General features: G+C 48.3%; 1 protein-coding gene across 3 annotated transcripts in view; it reads right to left on the reverse strand.

Annotated features, from left to right (window-relative positions):
- The window catches only part of LOC120024851 (CD276 antigen-like), an 84,001-nt gene that overhangs the window by 51,268 nt on the left and 11,749 nt on the right, over window positions 1-20,984 (reverse strand). For all 3 annotated transcript variants that reach the window (XM_038969173.1, XM_038969171.1, XM_038969172.1), the window contains exons 3-4: window positions 11,979-12,329; window positions 7,371-7,667 (exon numbers count right to left, since the gene is read on the reverse strand). In XM_038969173.1, coding sequence (XP_038825101.1) covers window positions 7,371-7,667; window positions 11,979-12,329 — 648 coding nt within the window. The remainder of the gene's footprint in view (window positions 1-7,370; window positions 7,668-11,978; window positions 12,330-20,984) is intronic.

The raw sequence follows: 20,984 nt of genomic DNA on the forward strand, positions 1-20,984 counted from the left end.
CCATGGAGGAGGACCCCCCCCCCCCCCCCCCCCGTCTGATGAAATTAAACACAGTTGATGAAATTAACAATGTGAAAGGATGGATTGAGTTAATTTCCCTGTGGACAGTTTGTCTGTTAATGTGACCTGAAGGAGATCCCGGCCCTCACAGCTTCCCTCTATCCACACCAGTCACATTTGGCTATGTCAAAGATGGCTGCCATGTTCTAATCAATGCTTTCATCACAAATGTAGGAGCATAATATTCGGTTTCGAGAGTTAAAGGGCTGTGATGACTCTGTCCCTGCAGATGAAGGCAGATGACTCAGACTGACTGCAGTACTAAATGTTGAGTCAGGTTGAGTCATTTCAGTCACATTTACAGACAGTAAACAAACTATTTTGAGTGGTTTAAGTCCATGCTGCAGGGAGGTAAGTACAAAGAGTCCTGGGCCAGTAACACACCCCTACAGAGAGACGGCCACACTAGCTCCATGCTTAACTTTCATTAATTTCACACCTTGTAATCAATTACTGGTCTCTAGAGCTATCAGTGAGGCGAGCTACCTTTTCCAGGAACGAGCCCAAGTATCTCAGCGCCTCCTAATTGAAAAGACATATCACCGCTAGACAATACTCTTTGTGTATGGGTGGCCATTGATATTGGGTGGCCATTGATATTTCAAGGTACAAAGCGATTTACGGAGGTTGCAAACATCTTTTGTGGGACAACAATGCATGGTCTTATCTGGTTTAAGAGAGTTTAAGCATAAAATAAATGGATATGAATAATTAAACAACCAAGCCTTTGAAGGTATGCTCAACCGTTTTCTCTGGGCTACTCTCCGCACAATGTCTCTCAAAAGGCTGCACCTAATATGATTTGAAATCGTAAAGCAGAGGCTGACGCCAGGCCTCCAGAAACCAATCCCTCTTACAGGATAAAACAGCAACTGTGTGAAATGTACACTGCAGGCCCCTTGGCTCAACCCCACTGATTTCCAGTCCCCCCTCACTGTGACTCTGGGAGGGAAAATAAAAAATGAGCTTGATCAGTGACAAAATAGGGCTTTTGCACTTTTACTGCAGCCATAAATATAATCTGTCTTGAAGAAGAAAGAAAGCAGGAGAGGAGTGCAGGGCTTAAAGAGACAGGTTCCCTTCAGGCTCTGGGCAGGCATAAAGATGTCACAGTAGTCCACAGTGTGGAAAGGAGAGGAGAGGAGGCCAGGACGTGCCCGATGCCATGCCATGGTGGCCTGGGACTGGGGCCGTGGACACTTATAGAGTCATGTACTGGTGATGGCTCCCCTGTGGTGAGGGGGAGGACAGGACAGGACCACACAGCAGGCCCAAGCCCACACACCCACACAGACTACCAGACAGCCACTCACAGTAGAGGTGTTCAGGCCGCAACGCTCTAACATTGTATTTTCAACTGCAGACATAAAATACATTTTGACATTCAGCCATTGCAAAGACCTTTTATGCCAAAAGGAGACAGTGAAGATGACAACAGTGAACAGGAATAGGAAGGCATAAATCAACACCAACACAATGAGAGGGAGCTCATTTTATCGCAGTGATTGTTGAGATGCTATAAGAGCAATGCAGTGAGCAGGAACTGGCCCGGCCCTAATCCCTCATTCAACCCAACAATCCCTCAGAGCTGCAAACGGCAAGACTGAGAGCATGCCAAATAATACTGTGAAGCCATAATACAGGGATAAAACGTGACAGGAGCAAGTGGCCCCTGTTCATAATCCTGAGAGGAAATAATGTGCTTCCAAAGACTGCCATTGGCCTACCTGAATTTGTTTTAGACTGCTCCCTCCATTACTCCATCTCTCTATTTGGTTGGTGTTGTGCTAGGGTGTTGTCATAAGACAGTGTGTATTCAGGGAGGGATGTAGAGAGAGAGAGAGCGAGAGCGAGAGAGAGAGAGAGAGAGAGAGAGAGAGAGAGAGAGAGAGCGAGAGAGAGAGAGAGAGAGAGAGAGAGAGAGAGAGAGAGAGAGAGAGAGAGAGAGAGAGAGAGAGAGAGAGAGAGAGAGAGAAAAAAAAACCCGTCTGTGCGTTTGGACAATAATTAATACAGTGTTCCATCAGGGGAACTGCCTGCTCGCTTCTCTGCTGACAACGGATTCATTTATACTGCTGTTTTCCTCTTTTTCCAAAGGCTTCGTTAATTGTATTTAAAGTAGCCCTGTAAAAAAGTTGAGTAGAGAGTGTTTTGTTTTTAGCTTGCTTTCGTTTGCTTACTTGTTTTTTTAGGCTTGCGTAAGCTTGGCGAGCAGGGCACTGGCAGGTACCAATTTAGAAGGCAACACATGTCAGGAACAAGCACCCAGAACAGATAATAACACAGTCAGGGAAAAAGGGAAGAGGCTAGCACAAACGTAATGAAGGAAAACACAGCAAAGCTTTATGCTGTCTGCTCCAAATGGAATATATACTGTATATCTATTTTTTTTTACCTTTATTTAACTAGGCAAGTCAGTTAAGAACAAATTCTTGACGGCCTACCCCGGGCCAATTGTGCGCCGCTCTATGGGACTCCCAATCACAGACGCATGTGATACAGCCAGAATTTGAACCAGGGACTGTAGTGACGCCTCTTGCACTGAGAAGCAGTGCATTAGACCGCTGCGCCACTCAGGAGTCCTGAAAGGCTGTGCTAGGACTGCCCATTAGCACCTTTTGTGACACTGTCTCTTCTGCCTATTAAGAGTAATGTTGGAGTGTGCATGGAGCTATTGAGGCGTGGATGTGAGTGGGAAAGGGAGCGAGATGTAAAGTGTGTGTTTGAGAGAGAGGAGGAGAGAGAAACAGGGAGAGAGAGAGATAGAGAGAGAAAGAGAGAAAAACAGGGAGAGACAGTGAGAGAGAGAGATAGAGAGAGAAAGAGAGAGGGGGGGTAGATAGAGGGAGAGACTGAGAGAGAGAGAGAAACATGGAGCGCGCAAGAGAGAGAGAGAGCGAGCGAGAGAGAGAAACAGTGAGGGGGGGGGGGGGGGGGGGGAAACATGGAGAGAGAGCAATGTACTGTAAATCTGGTGGAGTGAGTTGGTCCTTTCGGAGCAGGGGATGAGGCCTCCCATGAAGTTGATGGAGCAAAGCAGATTGGACGAGCTCAGCAGCACAGCTTGGGCGATCTCCCTCTGTCACCCTCTCTGCCTCTGTCTCCCTCACTCCATCCATTTACAATACCTTTACATTTGAGTCATTTAGCAGACTTTCTTATGCAGAGCAACTTAGAGTAAGTGCATTCATCTTAAGATAGCTAGGTGGGACAGCCACATATCTCAGTCATAGTAAGTACATTTTTTTCAGCTAGTAGGGGGAAAAAGTCAAGTTGAGAGTGTTAGTCCCTCCCTCCCTGTCAGTGACTCAATCTCCCTGCCTGCCTGTCAGGCCCTGGTGCCACGGCTCAGAGCTTAGCAAACACTCTCTGCTCTCGTCTCCATCTCATTCTCTGTCATCAGCACAACCCTCACTCCCCCTTTCCCTCTGTCCTCTCTATCTCGATCTTATCCTGCTGCTGGGAGCTGCAAGTGCTGTGCCAGCAGTGGAGTCGGGCGGAGAGACAATGGTGCTCTCATCCGCTGAGCAGAGAGACAGAGGGCCTGGGCAGTGACAGGCTAAAGCCCCCACCGCCACCACAGCCATCTCTCATCTCTCATCTCCCACAGTAGGGATCTAAAGCTCTGCATTCTGCCAGCAGCGGTAAAAATGATATTAGACAGACAGCATGTCCATAAAGCTCAAAGGGCATTATTATTTTTTGAGGATAGCAAAGTGGCCGAGAGGGTGGGCAGGGAGGGGGAGGGGGAGCAGAGGTGGGATTTAGTCTGAGACTGAGCTGCTCAAACTGCCTCTGCTGCTTTCGGCCAGGAGGATGGTAGTATAGCCAAGCAGGCTGGGGAGGCAGAGGAGGAAGAGGAGGGAGAGGAGGCAAAGGAGGGAGAGGAGGCTGAGGAGGGAGAGGAGGCTGAGGTGGCTGAGGAGGGAGAGGAGGCTGAGGAGGGAGAGGAGGCTGAGGAGGGAGAGGAGGCTGAGGTGGCTGAGGAGGGAGAGAGGAGGTTGAGGAGGGAGAGAGGAGGTTGAGGAGGGAGAGGAGGCTGAGGTGGCTGAGGAGGGAGAGGAGGCTGAGGAGGGAGAGAGGAGGCTGAGGAGGGAGAGGAGGCTGAGGAGGGAGAGGAGGCTGAGGAGGGAGAGGAGGCTGAGGAAGGAGATGAGGGAGAGGAGGCTGAGGGGGCAGAGAGGAGGCTGAGGAGGGAGAGGAGGGAGAGGGGGCTGAGGAGGCAGAGAGGAGGGAGAGGAGGCAGAGAGGAGGCTGAGGAGGGAGGCAACCTGCCTGGGTTCATACAAGGGCTGCTGCAGCTGCTGCCTCTTGTCATCGTCCATAGACGCTGGATGCCAGGCATCTCTTTGTGTCTGTTCCAAGTTGGATCCTACAGTATCCTGTTGCTACATCCATCAATATCCTACTACCAACACACATTGTTGTCTCTCTCCCAACAGCTGTTGAACCAACACATGATATGGTCATTTAGGGCTCAAGCCTGACATGACCTCTTCTAACCTGCACTGAGATATTTCAGTTGTAAATGGCAGTATTGTGTATGTAGTATTTAGCCAGGCAGGTGTTGTGTCATGGGGGAGGTACTACTATTGACAGTGGTGCTAATGATGATGGCATGGTTCACAAGCATAACTTCTTAACCCATACCGTCTCAACACATGGCTTCACACGCGCCCCACACACTGTTCCCGTGCAGTTAGGGGTTCATTTTCTCCAAATTAACCTTGTCAAACTATTTCTTTTCCCAGAGGGAGAGTTGTATTACTATTGTAATTTTCAATCAGAGATTGAGGAAAGTGTGACATTTTTATGTGCTTGTTCTCTCTCTCTCTCCCCCTCCCTCCCTCCCTCCCTCCCTCCCTCCCTCCCTCCCTCCCTCCCTCCCTCCCCTATTGGGTGGGGAATAGTCCATTTGGAATCTTAAGCAGATTTCACCCCTCCCTATAATAGGATCCTCAGCCTGCCTCAGTCTGGTGTGCGGTGGGTGCAGTGCTGTGATTATACAGTATATTTACTATATAAACTCTGCTGGGCACACACTCAGAACAGTTCTGCTAGGTCAAAATTAATTACAGAAGTTGTTAAGCATACAGCAGCTGTTGTAAACAAATGCAAATACATTTTCATATCAAACAAGCCCCTTGTATCCCGGCACACCAAAATAAATCTGCCACTTGTTTACTAACAAGTTAGGCCATCATCAAGCTGTGCTGGTTAGAGTAAGATAAATTAATATTCTCCAACTAGCCCCAGAGCGCTCAGATCCTGGCCACTCCATGGCTTTAATCAAAAGCTTTGCAGCTTTGTCTCTGGGTTTGTTCCATCCTTTCTCTCTCTCTCTCTCTCTCTCTCTCTCTCTCTCTCTCTCTCTCTCTCTCTCTCTCTCTCTCTCTCCATCTCTCTCTCTCTCTCTCTCTCTCCATCTCTCTCTCTCTCTCTCTCCATGTCTCAATCTCTCTCTCATCCCTCGGCCTCTCTTTCTTCTTGGCTGGTCTATTCTCTTTCATAGGTTGCCTCTGTTATTCTCCGTAGCCTAGCCTGGTTTTTCTCTAGGATAGCTTCAGAGCGTGGGTAATTCCTTTATTTCCACCGAGCTGAACAGATCACTTTTCGTTATCAGCGGTTTTCTGCGCTCGGCACAAACTGTCTCTCTATGGAGAACAAAGGCTTTCCACTAGTCTAACAGAACAGGTGCTCTGCTGGGTTTCGGGTTGGATGAGGAACAACTGCTCAGTCTGAGAGGAACTCTTCCTTGACACACCGACTGACGAAGATCACAACCATACCTAGTTCTCAGTCCTTTCATACTGCTTCAGATCATCGCTTCTATGTCCATTTCCTCCTCTGCTCTGTCAGGATTCACCTCTATCTTCCCATCACCTCTATAGATCTGGACCACTGAAATAACTCTATGATCTGAACCAGTTCACCGCCTGAGGCAACGTCTAGAATGCCTTAGACAGGCACCTAATCAGCCTTACGTTCTCTATAAAACAGATAGCATATACGCATATCTATGTCCTTTACTAAAACCACAGGATGCAATTGTCTCTAGTAGTTCCACTTTTCTAAAGTCTACTGCAACATGTGAACAGTAATCGTACTGTGAGCTTAACAGCAACACTTGTTTACTCCTTCATGTCATGTCTCTTCCTACTGTGGATTTAGCAACATTGTAATACACCAGAGGCCCTGTCATGACTGTAGAGTGTGGAGCTGTGGAATAGTACATCAGGCTCAGGGCCCTGCCGGCCCCAGCAGCACGGAAACAGCAGTAATTTCCCAGCCCAGCGGAGCAGCACTCACTGACCTGACACACACACACACACACACACACACACACACACACACACACACACACACACACACACACACACACACACACACACACACACACACACACACACACACACACACACACACACACACACTCCCTGACCCGGGCGTAGGGTGACCTCCCCTCCCTAGCTCTGCTCCAGCAGGTCCCGGCCACCTCTTCTTATTTATGAGCCATTTCACACAGCCCTGCTCCCATTTAGAGAGCCAGCCTTGGCCCGTCAGACACACTAAACACTCCACACGCTAAACATCCCGTACACCAGTAAGGCAGCCAGGGGAAATGGGGTCGGGGGCTGGGGATGGGACAAAGAAGACCCCAGTGCCACCACACAAGGCTACCACCCACACAGCCCAGGAAGAGATTACACCACTCACCCAAAAAGAGCAATATAAACATATTGACCCACTTCCTGGTTGGCAGACATTGGCTGTAGCTTCAGTGGAGTGGCAGGCTAGCGCTAGGAGTCTGCTCTGTAGGCTGTACAGCTGCTGCACCACCATCACTTCCACTTAGCTGTAATATTACTGTATATCCTTTATCACCTTCTAGCATTACCAAATATCAGATGAGTAGTTATTTTAGTTTCATAGGAATCATCTGGGAAATAATTACCAACTGATGTGATTTAACGATGTGCGGAAACTGATGGTTAGGCTTATTGGAGCATAATTGAACATTTCATTATTTCCCTTCAGTTCTGTGGAGCTCTGAACAGCTGAATATTCAAGGCATAACATTTGACTGACGGATTGATTTACAAATGCATGCAAGACTTTAATAGGCAGACGTGCTCCTGTGTGACTGAAAACAAGATTATCCTGAACTGGCAACATTAAAACACTGTGGGAAGTCTCTGAATGTTAGCCTGTTTACTTTCCAGAGGCTAGGGCCTTTGTCAGTGAAGACAGACACCAATGGGGAACACAGACACACAGATTCACATAGACACACACATAGACACACACACCTGTGATAGTGACGGAGGCGTGGCCGTCCTCGCCCAATAATGGGTTGGTCAGTCTGCAGCTGTAAGTGCTATTGGGCTCCAGGGTGACAGTCAGGACACTGCGCATGCTGAACAGCCCCTCCTCATTGGCCACCAGGGAGGTGGTGACGTTGTCCGTCAGGTTGTGCCCGCCCCCGTCCTGCCACAGTACGTCAGCCTCAGGGTAGCCACCGTACGCCACGCAGGTCAGCGCCACCTTGTCACCCGGCCGCAGGTTAGAGTCCGGCTCCAGGGTCACCAGAGGCTTGGAATAGGGGGCTGAGGGGGGAGAGAGGGGGAGAGAGGAGGGGACAAGAACAGACACACACAGAATTTTAGCCAAGTCGCCAGAAACGTGGAGTAGGGGGCTGAAGGGGTAGGGGGGAGCAGAGATATACAGAGTTTTAGTCAGATTATCAGCAGTGAGGGACACCCAGGGAACTGTTTGACATGATTCCCATTAAATTGTTAATTACATTTAGGGAGCTTAGCATAACATCAAGCTTAAGATCCCAGAGACATCATCTGCAGCATATCCTGGTGCTCCTCTCTGTCCTCCTTCTTCTCCTCCCTGGATAGAGCCACGGCTCTGAGCCAAGCCGCCTCACAATACAACGCAACCACCACAGCTTGGCCCGGCCCGGATGTGGGGCCTGGGGGAAATAGGCACGGCTCCGAGAATTTGGGACTGCTGTGCTCTGTTCAGGGGTTTGGCAGGAGGGGGCGGGCGGTGAGGAGGTGAGGGGGGTGAATCCTCAGCCTGGAATGAATTCACTGCTCTCCAATCCCCTGAGCTAAAACACAACCAGAGAGGCAGCGGGCAGAGAGAGGAGGCTGTATTCCCTGAGCCAATCATAACACAGCAAACAATGGGGAGGACAGGGAGGGAGAAGAAGGAGATTAAATAACTTCATGCGAGTTGCCTTTTGAAAAGTGGGCTCTCTCGCTCTCTCTCTCAGCACTAAGACGGAATGTCAGCCTGCCACTAACCTCCCTGGCTATCCATTTGACTGACAGGCAGATTTCCACAGAGACCCGTCATTTTCTCAGAGCACTGTGGGAAGGGAGCTCTATGATGTTAACTGTAAATGCCAGCTAAAAATAATACATCTATGAATCGAATGCATGAAAAGGGGCCAATTTGTCACTGTTTGAGCTACTGTGTCATTTTTCCCCCTTTCTCTACCCAGACTAGCCAACCAAGAGGAAAACTGTTGAACGTTAGCACTGCTTAATGCACATACATCCTTAGACAGGAAAGGCCCAATTTAACTGCAAAACATGGAAATTAGTGGTGAGGGAGGGAGGAGTTCACCAACACTGTGTGTGAAGTCATAAAGAATAATTATAAATAAAAGTGCACTCAGTTGTGATGATAGTCCTCTGTTGGAACAACCACCTTCATCACCGAGCTGCTAGTAACAATCAATCTTGTCAAGAACTAATAATCAAAGCCAGTGATTGACCACAACCAGAGGACCACAATCAGGAAGTATCGACCAAACATGTTATTGTGCATCCCTGACGGAACTAAGTGTTTTATGACCAATTTCTGTGTTGTGTTAGGCATCGATCCTAAAGGTCTCGCATGATTATCAAAGAAGGGCCTGTGATGTGTGACCAAATTGCCCTCTAGTGGCCTAATGGGTGGAATTATTTCATAATTGATAAACATGAAAAAAAAAGAAAAAAAAAAGGAAAATCCGGTGTTTCTATGTTAAACGGGTTTGTTATAATTCAGTCTTCTGTGATGGACAGTCGTGGCCAAAAGTTTTGAGAATGACACAAATATTAATTTCCACAAAGTTTGCTGCTTCAGTGTCTTTAGATATTTTTGTCAGATGTTACTATGGAATACTGTAGTATAATTACAAGCATTTCATAAGTGTCAAAGGCTTTAATTGACAATTACATGAAGTTGATGCAAAGAGTCAATATTTGCAGTGTTGACCCTTCTTTTTCAAGACCTCTGCAATCCGCCCTGGCATGCTGTCAATTAACTTCTGGGCCACATCCTGACTGATGGCAGCCCATTCTTGCATAATCAATGCTTGGAGTTTGTCAGAATTTGTGGGGCTTTCTTTGTCCACCCGCCTCTTGAGGATTGACCACAAGTTCTCAATGGGATTAAGAGGTCTGTGGGTTTCCTGGCCATGGACCCAAAATATCTATGTTTTGTTGCCTGGGCCACTTAGTTATCACTTTTGCCTTATGGCAAGGTGCTCCATCATGCTGGAAAAGGCATTGTTCGTCACCAAACTGTTCCTGGATGGTTGGGAGGAGTTGCTCTCGGAGGATGTGTTGGTACCATTCTTTATTCATGGCTGTGTTCTTAGAGCCCACTCCCTTGGCTGAGAAGCAACCCCACACATGAATGGTCTCAGGATGCTTTACTGTTGACATGACACAGGACTGATGGTAGCGTTCACCTTGTCTTCTCCGGAAAAGCTTTTTCCGGATGCCCCAAACAATCAGAAAGGGGATTCATCAGAGAAAATGACTTTACCCCTGTCCTCAGCAGTCCAATCCCTGTACCTTTTGCAGAATATCAGTCTGTCCCTGGTGTTTTTCCTGGAGAGAAGTGGCTTCTTTGCTGCACTTCTTGACACCAGGCCATACTCCAAAAGTCTTCGCCTCACTGTGCGTGCAGATGCACTCACACCTGCCTGCTGCCATTCCTGAGCAAGCTCTGTACTGGTGGTGCCCCGATCCCGCAGCTGAATCAACTTTAGGAGACGGTCCTGGCGCTTGCTGGACTTTCTTGGGCGCCCTGAAGCCTTCTTCACAACAATTGAACCGCTCTCCTTGAAGTTCTTGATGATCCGATAAATTGTTGATTTTGGTGCAATCTTACTGGCAGCAATATCCTTGCCTGTGAAGCCTTTTTTGTGCAAAGCAATGATGCCGGCACGTGTTTCCTTGCAGGTAACCATGGTTGCAGAGGAAGAACAATGATTCCAAGCACCACCCTCATTTTGAAGCTTCCAGTCTGTTATTTGAACTCAATCAGCATGACAGAGTGATCTCCAGCCTAGTCCTCAACAACACTCACACCTGTGTTAACGAGAGAATCACTGACATGATGTCAGCTGGTCCTTTTGTGGCAGGGCTGAAATGCAGTGGAAATGTTTTTGGGGGATTCAGTTAATTTGCATGGCAAAGAGGGACTTTGCAATTAATTGCAATTCATCACTCTTCTTAACATTCTGTAGTATATGCAAATTGCCATCATACAAACTGAGGCAGCAGACTTTGTGAAAATTCATATTTGTGTCATTCTCAAAACTTTTGGCCACGACTGTATATAAAGTGTAATATTGGGATGCAAACTCAAAATGTAATACATTTCAACTCTATATCTGACATGATACAGGTGTCTTCTTTTTTTAAGCCCATAACCATGAGTGAGAGGTGTATACTTTTGTTTCAAAATATATTTGTTTAAGACTGTCAAGAAACACTCTGTGTGACCCTGGTTTATCCCACTGCAGTAAAAGGTTAAAGAGGGGACTCTACTTCCTGTATGTGAAGCCCTTCCGGTGTCTCCTTCTCCTCACCTCCTTCTCAACCGTATTGGAGGAGACAAACCAAGATCCTCATCATCTGACCCTCTTCTCCAATGTGTTTTGAGACAGGATTCGAGGAAAGATGTATCGAGAAAGATGTGGTAGCTGCAGGCCAAGCATAGACTCATATCTCCCTCTCTAACTTTAAGTACCAGTTGTCAGAGCAGGTCACAGATCACTGCACCTGTACATAGCCCATCTGTAAATAGTCCATCCAACTACCTCATCCCCATACTGTTATTTATTTTTTTGCTCCTTTGCAACCCAGTATCTCTACTTGTACATTCATCTTCTGCACATCTATCACTCCAGTGTTTAATTGCTAATGTCACGCCCTGACCATAGTTTGCTTTGTATGTTTATATGTTTTGTTTGGTCAGGGTGTGATCTGAGTGGGCATTCTATGTTGTATGTCTAGTTTGTCTGTTTCTGTGTTTGGCCTGATATGGTTCTCAATCAGAGGCAGGTGTTAGTCGTTGTCTCTGATTGAGAACCATATTTAGGTAGCCTGTTTTGTCTTTTGGTTTGTGGGTGTTTGTCTTCCGTGTCAGTGTTTGTCGCCACACGGTACTGTTTCGTTTGTTCACATCGTTTATTGTTTTGTTTAGTGTTCTGAGTTTAATTAAAAACATCATCATGAACACTTACCACGCTGCGCTTTGGTCCTCCTCTCTTTCTCCCGAAGACGATCGTTACAGCTAAATTGTAATTATTTCGCCACTATAGCCTATTTATTGCCTTATTTGCACACACTGTATATACTTTTATATTGTGTTATTGACTGTATGTTTGTTTATTCCATGTGTAACTCTGTGTTGTTGTTTGTGTTGCACTGCTTTGCTTTATCTTGGCCAGGTCGCAGTTGTAAATGAGAACTTGTTCTCAACTGGCCTACCTGGTTAAATAAAGGTGAAAAAAAAAAATGGAAAAAAAATGGTTCAGCTTTCCCAGTCTGAAGTTGTTATTGTAAAACTTAAAAGAGAATGTGTTCTCAATGACTTACCCGGTTAAATAAAGGACTCACCTGCCACCTGGAGCAGTAGGGCTGCACTACCGTAGGCCTCCACCCTGACGAAGCAGGTGTAGCTACCCTCGTCGGCCACCCGGACCCCCCTCAGGAGGAGCGAGGTGTTGCCCGCGTCCAGTTGGGAGGGGTACAGGCTGGTGCGGTTGGCGTAGCGCTCTCCCTGCTCTGCCAGCTGGTCCTGGCTGGCCCAGTAGCTGTGCACGCTGCGCTTGGTGTCCGTCAGCTGCCAGAAGACACTGAGGTCAGACAGGTTGAAGGGAGAGGCGTGGCTGAAGGAACAGTTGAGGGTGGTGTCCATGCCGTACAGCGCAACCACTGGCAGCTCTGGGACTTGCACTTCTAGGACAGCTAGATAGGAGAGAGAGCAAGTATGTCAATAACAGAAAACATAGACCTGTGTGTTTAGCCGTGTAGTGGAGAGAGATGTCGAAATAAGCTTTAGGGAGATGAATGAACTGCAATAAAGATGTAGCTCCTAAATATCCACTTGGAGACAGTGGTGAGTTAATAATCTAGACAGTGGTCTGTCTGGTGAGAAAGAACGCTCTCCATCTCTCTCCAGAGTGTACTGTCTCCCTCAACACAACACGGGGCTAAGCTGCTCAATGGTGAGTGTGATTTGTTTTGTTTTAAAGCGGAAACCCTCCTTAAGGCATCTGATCTCCACATTGCTTGTCTAGACTGGACTCTTCTCTCCTCTCCTCTCCTCTTCTCTCCTTTCTTTTCCTTTCCTTTCCTTTCCTCTTCTCTTCTCTTCTCTCCTCTCCTCTCCTCCCCTCCCATGTCCTCTCTGCAGCCAAAAGCAGGCTTTGCATAATCATTCTGGCTTAGTAGCCATCTCAGACACCACAGAGAGAGGAGGCTACAGCTAAACCATTCACAATTTATTCCTGTCTCCAGGTCTGATTGTGTGATGAACATCAGGACAGAAAAAGCCATTCCAACCCCTGAAATCCCCCTGAATCTAGTGTGATGTATCCTGTACTCGACTGCTGCTATTCATTATGAGAACCTCTTCTGTACTCATGTCTTTCAGATTTAATAACAATCACACACTTCTGCATGAAATAGTTGTGATTGAGGTGTAACAATTGATTTCCCAATTATCAAACAACAAACAAACAACACTTTCATCCAAGTGCAATCCGTAGATGAGGACGCTCAGTCAAGGCAAAGATATTTTGGTAGACACATAGCCAAACCTCACAGGGGACCACACATTCACCAATATCCCCCTGCTAATCTATAGGCACACTGCCACCTGCTGGATCTTCATGTAACTACAGGCCAGAGGAAAACAGGGCAAAATAGACAATTTGCCAACACCTCAACATCCAAAAATATACCATCCACCACATCCAGAAAACCATGGAAACAGAAGAACAACAAGCCCCAGTAACTAACAAACACAAGAATGTCATTATAGGTGATGCACTACAGTTCCTCCCAACCCCTGTGAAAATCACAAAGCAGCTTTTTAATTTACTGACAACACAGTGGTGGGATGTTTTTCTATAGCCCCATAATGTGACTACACTTCCTCTGCTGTGCCACAGCACAGTCGACAATCCAATCCAGTAATCATGGCATACCATTACAGTAGCAGGGTTTATTGTAAGGCTGTATGGCAGTCTACCAGACTAACGTTCTACTAGTTTGTGTGCGTGTGTGTTTTTGTAGTGCTTTCTGGGTTAATGAATAGGCAACAGGCACTTTGGTAGGACTGGAGCGGAAGTGACGGTCCCCACAGAGGCATGCACACAGAGGAGGGAGGAGACACAGCAATTAGATCACTCCCAGAGCAGACCGGAATGACTCACTCCAATGGGTTCAGAGGAGAGAGAGGAGGGAGAGAGAGGTGAGAGGGAGGTAGGGGGAGAGAATGGGAGAGGGGAGAGATGAGGAGAGAGGGCAGAGAGGGGGAACATGATGGAAGAGAGGGGAGAGGAAGGAGAGTGAGAGGGCAGCTTTGAGCGTGCACTTAAAGATAATATCAGGAAACAAGCCAGGAGGGGAGAGCACTGCAGCCCATAGCTAATCCCCTAACTCAGGACAGGGCCCAAGTCAGGGAAGAGATAAGTACTCAACCCTCTCTCCTTCGATCTCTTTCTCCCACCTTCTCTAACCAGTGACCCTCTTCTTGGTGCCAGTCTGGTGAGTGTCCAGCAGGACATTGGGGCAGCATGTTAACACACTGACAGACATACACAGACAGACCGAGAGCAGCAGGAGAGCACAACGTTTCACATCCACTTCACTGCATCCAAAGGGGAGGGGCTGTTAGCTCTGACGTCATGGAAACTGTGAGTAAGCATCTGATGTCCTATTCCTTCAGAGGTGAAACACGGAGGGGGCAAACTGGTATTGTTTCTGCTTTTTACCTCTAGATATCTCCAACAAACACAACAACATACTGTAGTATTTGTGATAACTCCTTTGGTCTAGGGGGTTGTGGTTGAAAAAGTGTATTGTGAGAGGTGGTGTCTCCCTGTTTGAGGGAGGAGGGCTAAGGGCTCTCCCCGGCCCCTGAGAGGCGATAAAGAGATGCTCAGAGTAGAGAGTGGTGGAGGGAGGGGACAGCAGGGCAGATTTACACCCTGCACTTTGTGTTTATGGGCCCGGCTCTGTTTGAGTGCCTGTGAGAGAGACAGAGCCGTGCACTTTCACAGCCGACATGAAATAAACTCATTAAAGCCCCGTGAGCACTGGCTGGCACTCTTACCTCAGACTCCCTTCCCTCAGAGCGGAGCGCCACGCAGGCAGACACGCAGGCAGGGAGGCAGACAGGGAGGGAGGCAACCACGCAGACAGATACGCAGGCAGAAAGACAGACAGACAGACGGACGGACGGACGGACGGACGGACGGACGGACGGACGGACGGACGGACGGACGGACGGACGGACAGACAGACAGACAGACAGACAGACAGACAGACAGACAGACAGACAGACAGACAGACAGACAGACAGGCAGGCAGGCAGGCAGGCAGGCAGGCAGGCAGGCAGGCAGGCAAGCAGGACGACAGTGGCAGGCAGGGAGAGAGGCAGGCAGGGAGGGAGGCAAGAAGGGAGGAAGAGTCAGGCAGGCAGGGAGGAAGAGGCAGGCAGGGAGAAAGAGGCATGGAGGGAGGCAAACAGGCAGCAGGGAGGGAGGCAGACAGGCAGGCAGACAGGCAGACAGGCAGCAGAGAGGGTGGCAGACAGGCAGGGAGGGAGGCAGACAGGCAGCAGGGAGGGAGGCAGACAGGCAGCAGGGAGGGAGGCAGGCAGGCAGGGAGGCAGACAGGCAGGCAGCAGAGAGGGAGGCAGACAGGCAGGGGAGGCAGTCAGACAGGCATCAGGGAGGGAGGCAGACAGGCAGCAGGGAGGGAGGCAGGCAGGCAGGCAGGCAGGGAGGGAGGGAGGCAGACAGGCAGCAGAGAGGGAGGCAGACAGGCAGCAGAGAGGGAGGCAGACAGGCAGCAGGGAGGGAGGCAGACAGGCAGGCAGGGAGGCAGGCAGGCAGGCAGGGAGGGAGGCAGACAGGGAGGGAGGCAGACAGGCGGGGAGGGAGGCAGACAGGCAGCAGGGAGGGAGAGGCAGGCTGCAGGGAGGGAGGGAGGCAGGCAGGCAGGCAGGCAGGCAGCGAGGGAGGGAGGGAGGGAGGGAGGGAGGGAGGGAGGGAGGGAGGGAGGGCAAGCTAGCAATGGCCCTGTCGAATATTTACATCGCTCACTCCCCTCATCCCCTCCGCTCCCGTAATCCCTGGGCTGTCTCTTCAACCCCTTCCTCAACTCAACAAAACAGTGATGCTGTCACTGGGCCCTGTCTAGCCTAGTGCTAAACTCACCAGTACAGATGCAGACTTAAGAGTAGTGATGGGGGTGGGGGGAATCTATACAGATTCATATCAGGATAGTAGTGTTTTCAGCACTTTTATTTCAAAACTATTTTTCACATGGCTCTCTCTCATCCCTCTGCAGCAGACATATGGTGAGCAAAATGTTTGGACCATGGAATTATAATAAAATCACAGTATTGAATCGCAATACATATAGAATTGTGAGAGTCGCAATACATTTTGTATCGGCAGCTAAGTATCGAGATAATATCGTATCGTGAGGTCCCCGGCAATTCCCAGCCCTACTCGAGAGCCACCCTGAACTTGTGAGCTTAGATGAATGGTTCGCTGCACGGATATCCCTGCTAGTACAGATTAGCCCCAGCTAGTGCTAAGCTAATATATACAGATGAGTGGAGCAGAGGGGCTGAGGGGCCTGCTGAGTGTGAAGCAGCATGGCAGGCAGCAGGCTGACAGGGGCTGGGAGGAGAACCACAGGCTTCATACATAGGCAGCTGACAAGGTGACACAACACGGCTCTTGGTAAACAAATTCCTTAGCCACAGCGGCAGTGACATCTCACCTCCGTCCTCCAGACGCACCCATGCACACACGCACGCACACACACAACCAGGCAAATGCAGGCACACACATACACACGCACCCATGCACACACACACACACACACACACACACACACACACACACACACACACACACACACACACACACACACACACACACACACACACACACACACACACACACACACACACACACACACACACACACACACACACACACACATCCACAAGCAGAGGGCATTGTTATTCAGCTCAGTCCTGGCTCCTGACAGCTCCACAGCACTGTGAGAGCCAGTCTGAGACACAGGGCATTCTGACACTACAATATCCACTGTCATAGTACTGCTACACAACAGACAGGTCCCAATCACCGTGTTCAGTGACACCCACACACACAAACACCTACACGCAGGCACACACAAACACATTAACATCTCACTCTGCTTGCGATCACTAAAGTTGAATTCACTCAGTTCAATAGAATGTACCCCCGTATCCACATCTAGGAGAATGCAACACATAGCCTACACATTCAGTGTTGATGTTCCATTGCCATTCAGCTGACCCTGGTCAGTGGGACACAACCCTAAACAGAAATACCTAAACCTGTAATAACCGGATCCCTTTAATAACCTGGGCTGTTAAACACAAGGACTTCAATAAGACCACAGCTTCCATCTCCCTCCAGCTCCTGAAGCAATAACCCACACTGTTCAATAACCCTGGTTCATAACTGCTTCTCCAATAACAAACACAGAATAGAACTCGGCTTCAAATGAACTGTGCTTAATAACAGTGAGCATCACCCACTAGGCCAATAGGCACCCTACACACAGGTTAAATTACCCCTGCTCGATAACAGACGGCAGAGCTACCAGTAGTACTGTTCATTAGAAGACGTTAGGTACACATGTTCAGAGATATGGTAAAGCCCCTTTGTCGAACACGGCATAAAGGAACAGCCATGATAAGAGTGCACAGACATACATACACTGGAAGGCAAATTGCGGCGGTAATATTGACTTAACTAAGTAAACACACACAGGCAGTGTAGTTAGTGTTCTGACTGGCTAAGTAGTGAGCTGCTTCAAAAGCTGTGGCAATAATGCCCCCATCGGGTGGTCAAAAGTACTGCAGCTCCAGACATGTTGGTCTTTGCACGAATGACCCACCTGAATATCTAACGAACAGGAAGTTCACAGATGCTTAGTGGCCTTTCACAACAGCTATTCTTTCAGTCAATGTCGTTGTTCAAACACGCCAACTAAAGCCTTTCTTCAAAGCGTTTCCAAGCCCAAAACCTTTCGAATACGTCCAGGGGAACACAAAAGCAACATCTGGAATACATTGAGAGATGTAGTGGTAGTTTAGACATGGTCAGCTTAACACTGCTGGGAATTTTCCCTCACGACACATAGAGAATCGATTCTAAATCTGATCCTTTCCTCCCCTCCTGAAAGAGAGACACAAAATGGAGGGGATTATGTAGGTCTCTGAGCCTTGAATAATGGGGTCACTCATGACATTTACCAATTTAACACTGTCTCTCCATATCTGGGCTACAGTCATCATAGAGTGAAAGCCATCTCTGTCTGTGAGAGATATATGAGGTGCAGACAGCTAGTGGAGCAGACAGGAGCTCAGGTTGCTTATTTTCAGCAACGTAATAAATCAAGATGCACCACACTTCCTTTCTCCTGACTCTGTCTGTCTATCTCTCTTTCTCCCTCTCTCTCCCGCTCTCATTTGTTGTTTATGCTCTCTCCATCTTCTTCTCTCCACAAACATGGCGGGCGGGTGCTTTATCAGGGGGAGCTGGTCTCATATCCCGTCAATAAGCTGTTAATGGGCTCTGACAGGCAGATAATGGTGGGCCAGTTGCAGAGGAGCTGCCTGGGAGATAAGGACAAGCCTAACCTTCCTCCACCACCTGCCTGAGAGAGAAGAGAGAGAACACAACCTGGGATGAGTATGAGGAGCGAGCCATAGGAGCAAATCCATCCCAGCAGGAGGGGGGGGTGAGGTGGATTTGAGTTTGTGCAGCTTAATCCAAATGACTGGGGTTAAGGTGAGCCTATACGCTATGCATACGATTACAGAAAAGCCAAGCTAAGTTGATCAAACTGTATTATTGTAGAGGTGGCAAAGGTTTGGGTTCTAATCCCTCAGATAGACAAGTGTTTGACACCTGCTGGCCCTGGTAATAACCAAAGCCATGTCTGGGAGGGTAGAGCCCTTGCTCAAATCTCAGGCTGCAATTCTGTTCTGCCTTATGAAGGGGTCAGGGAGCAGTGGATGTCTGCATTAATGCTGAGGGTTAAGGGGTTATTAAAGGGTCAGGGGCTGGGGCTATGTGTCTGGATGGTACCTTGAGCCCGTCTCCTCCTGAGACACAGTGACCTCACTCAGGACCCTGTAACCATGGCAACACCTGGCCCAGCCTCTCCGGAGACACAGTGACCTCAGTCAGGGCCCCGTAACCGTGGCAACACCCGACCCTGCTTCTCCTGAGACATAGTGACCTCACTCAGGGCCCTGTAACTGTGGAAGCACCCGGTAACCGTGGAAACAACCTGTAGGTAAGTGTCTCCTCTCTCTGTATGTCAGGCAGGGAAGCTTCTTCCTCAGCACCAAGCAATGATGCTGCTTTCCAGGCACAGATCAGAGCGGTGGTGGTGGGTCGTTACCCGCATCAATGTTTAAGCAATCCCACAAGACAGCTTTTTTAGGACTTGTTCAAATAATCATGAGGTGCTTGATGGGTAATGCACTCTGTTTAAATGGCTAGGCTATAGTGCAGAGTGAGCGGGGAGAGAGAGGGAGGGGCCAGAAGCTCAGTGCAGTAGCCAACCTGCTAGTAGACTGACTGGGCATTATGTATGCATCGCAGAGAAAGCAATCTTTGTCGAGCCTGTCCTCGATTGTTTTTAAAAGGATACTTCACTGGCCACAATCAAATTAGTAAGAACATCACTGATACGGGGTAATAACCCTAAATTGAATTTCTGTGCGGGCCAAAACGTCCTCTCTCTACAGAATCAATTGCTGTGAAGAGAAAAGGAGGACAGGGAGAGGGCATTCCTAGTTAGCAGACCTCAAAGGGTACACCAGAGATGCGGGCGTGAGCTATTTACACGCTTCAGGGCCTTGCCATAATGTCTGCCGCTCTCTGACTGCCACACTAGATGTGATCTATTCAATTATGCTAATTAATTAGAACTACCTCCCAGCTCTCGTCATTAAAACTGAATCCAGGTCAGCTTGCCATTTTTGCATTTGCATGAATACAATTTCCCTTTTAACGTGGAGATGCTAAGAGCGGGCAGGTGGGCGCAACCAGCAGCAAATGGCAGAGGCCTGGCAGGCTGGTGGCAGTGCTGACAGAACAGAGAGCATGACAACAAGCAATTAGCCAGACAGCATCCTGTTAATGCTTCTGCTTTACACTACTGGCTCTACTGCCTCTCAGCTGCTAATGCTGCTTATGGAGCCTGGATGCTAAGCCTACTTACTGTGCTGGTGTTGCTGCTGTTGCTTGCCTGTTAACTTAGAGCAACCCCACTGAGAGTACTGCTACTAGTCTAGTGCATTAAAAGTACATGGAGTATACCAAACATTAGGGACACCTTGTTTCCCAATTCGTCGTGGCATGGACTCTACAAGGTGTTGAAAGTGTTCCACAGGGATGCTGGCCTATGTTGACGCCAATGCTTCCCACAGTTGTATCAAGTTGTCTGGATGTCCTTTGAGTGGTGGACTATTATTGATACACACGGGAAACTGTTGAGCGTGAAAAACCCAGCAGCATTGCAGTTCTTGACACAACCCGGTGCGCCTGGTACCTACTACCATACTCCGTTCAAATGCACTTTTGTGTCTTGCCCCTTTACCCTCTGAATGACACACATACACAATCCATGTCTCAAATGTCTCAAGACTTAAAAATCCTTCTTTAACCTGTCTCCTCCCCTTCATCTACACTGATTGAAGTGGATTAAACAAGTGGCATCAGTAAGGGATCATAGCTTTCACCTGGATTCATCTGGTCAGTTTATGTAATGTACAGTTGAAGTCAGAAGTTTACATACACCTTAGCCAAATACATTTAAACTCAGGTTTTCACAATTCCTGACATTTAATCCTAGTAGAAATTCCCAGTCTTAGGTCAGTTAGGATCACCACCTTATTTTAAGAATGTGAAATGTCAGAATAATAGTAGAGAGAATGATTTATTACAGCTTTTATTTCTTTCATCACATTCCCAGTGGGTCAGAAGTCTACATACACTCAATAAGTATTTGGTAGCATTGCCTTTAAATTGTTTAACTTGGGTCAAACGTTTCGAGTAGCCTTCCACAAGCTTCACACAATAAGTTGGGTGCATTTTGGCCCATTCCTCCTGACAGAGCTGGTGTAACTGAGTCGGGTTTGTATGCCTCCTTGCTTGCACAAGCTTTTTCAGTTCTGCCCACAAATTTTCTATTGGATTGAGGTCAGGGCTTTCTGATGGCCACTCCAATACCTTGACTTTGTTGTCCTTAAGCCATTTTGCCACATCTTTGGAAGTATGCTTGGGGTCATTGTCCATTTGGAAGACC

Source organism: Salvelinus namaycush, chromosome 30 (genome assembly GCF_016432855.1).
Source record: "Salvelinus namaycush isolate Seneca chromosome 30, SaNama_1.0, whole genome shotgun sequence".
NCBI classification, from domain to species: Eukaryota; Metazoa; Chordata; class Actinopteri; order Salmoniformes; family Salmonidae; genus Salvelinus; species Salvelinus namaycush.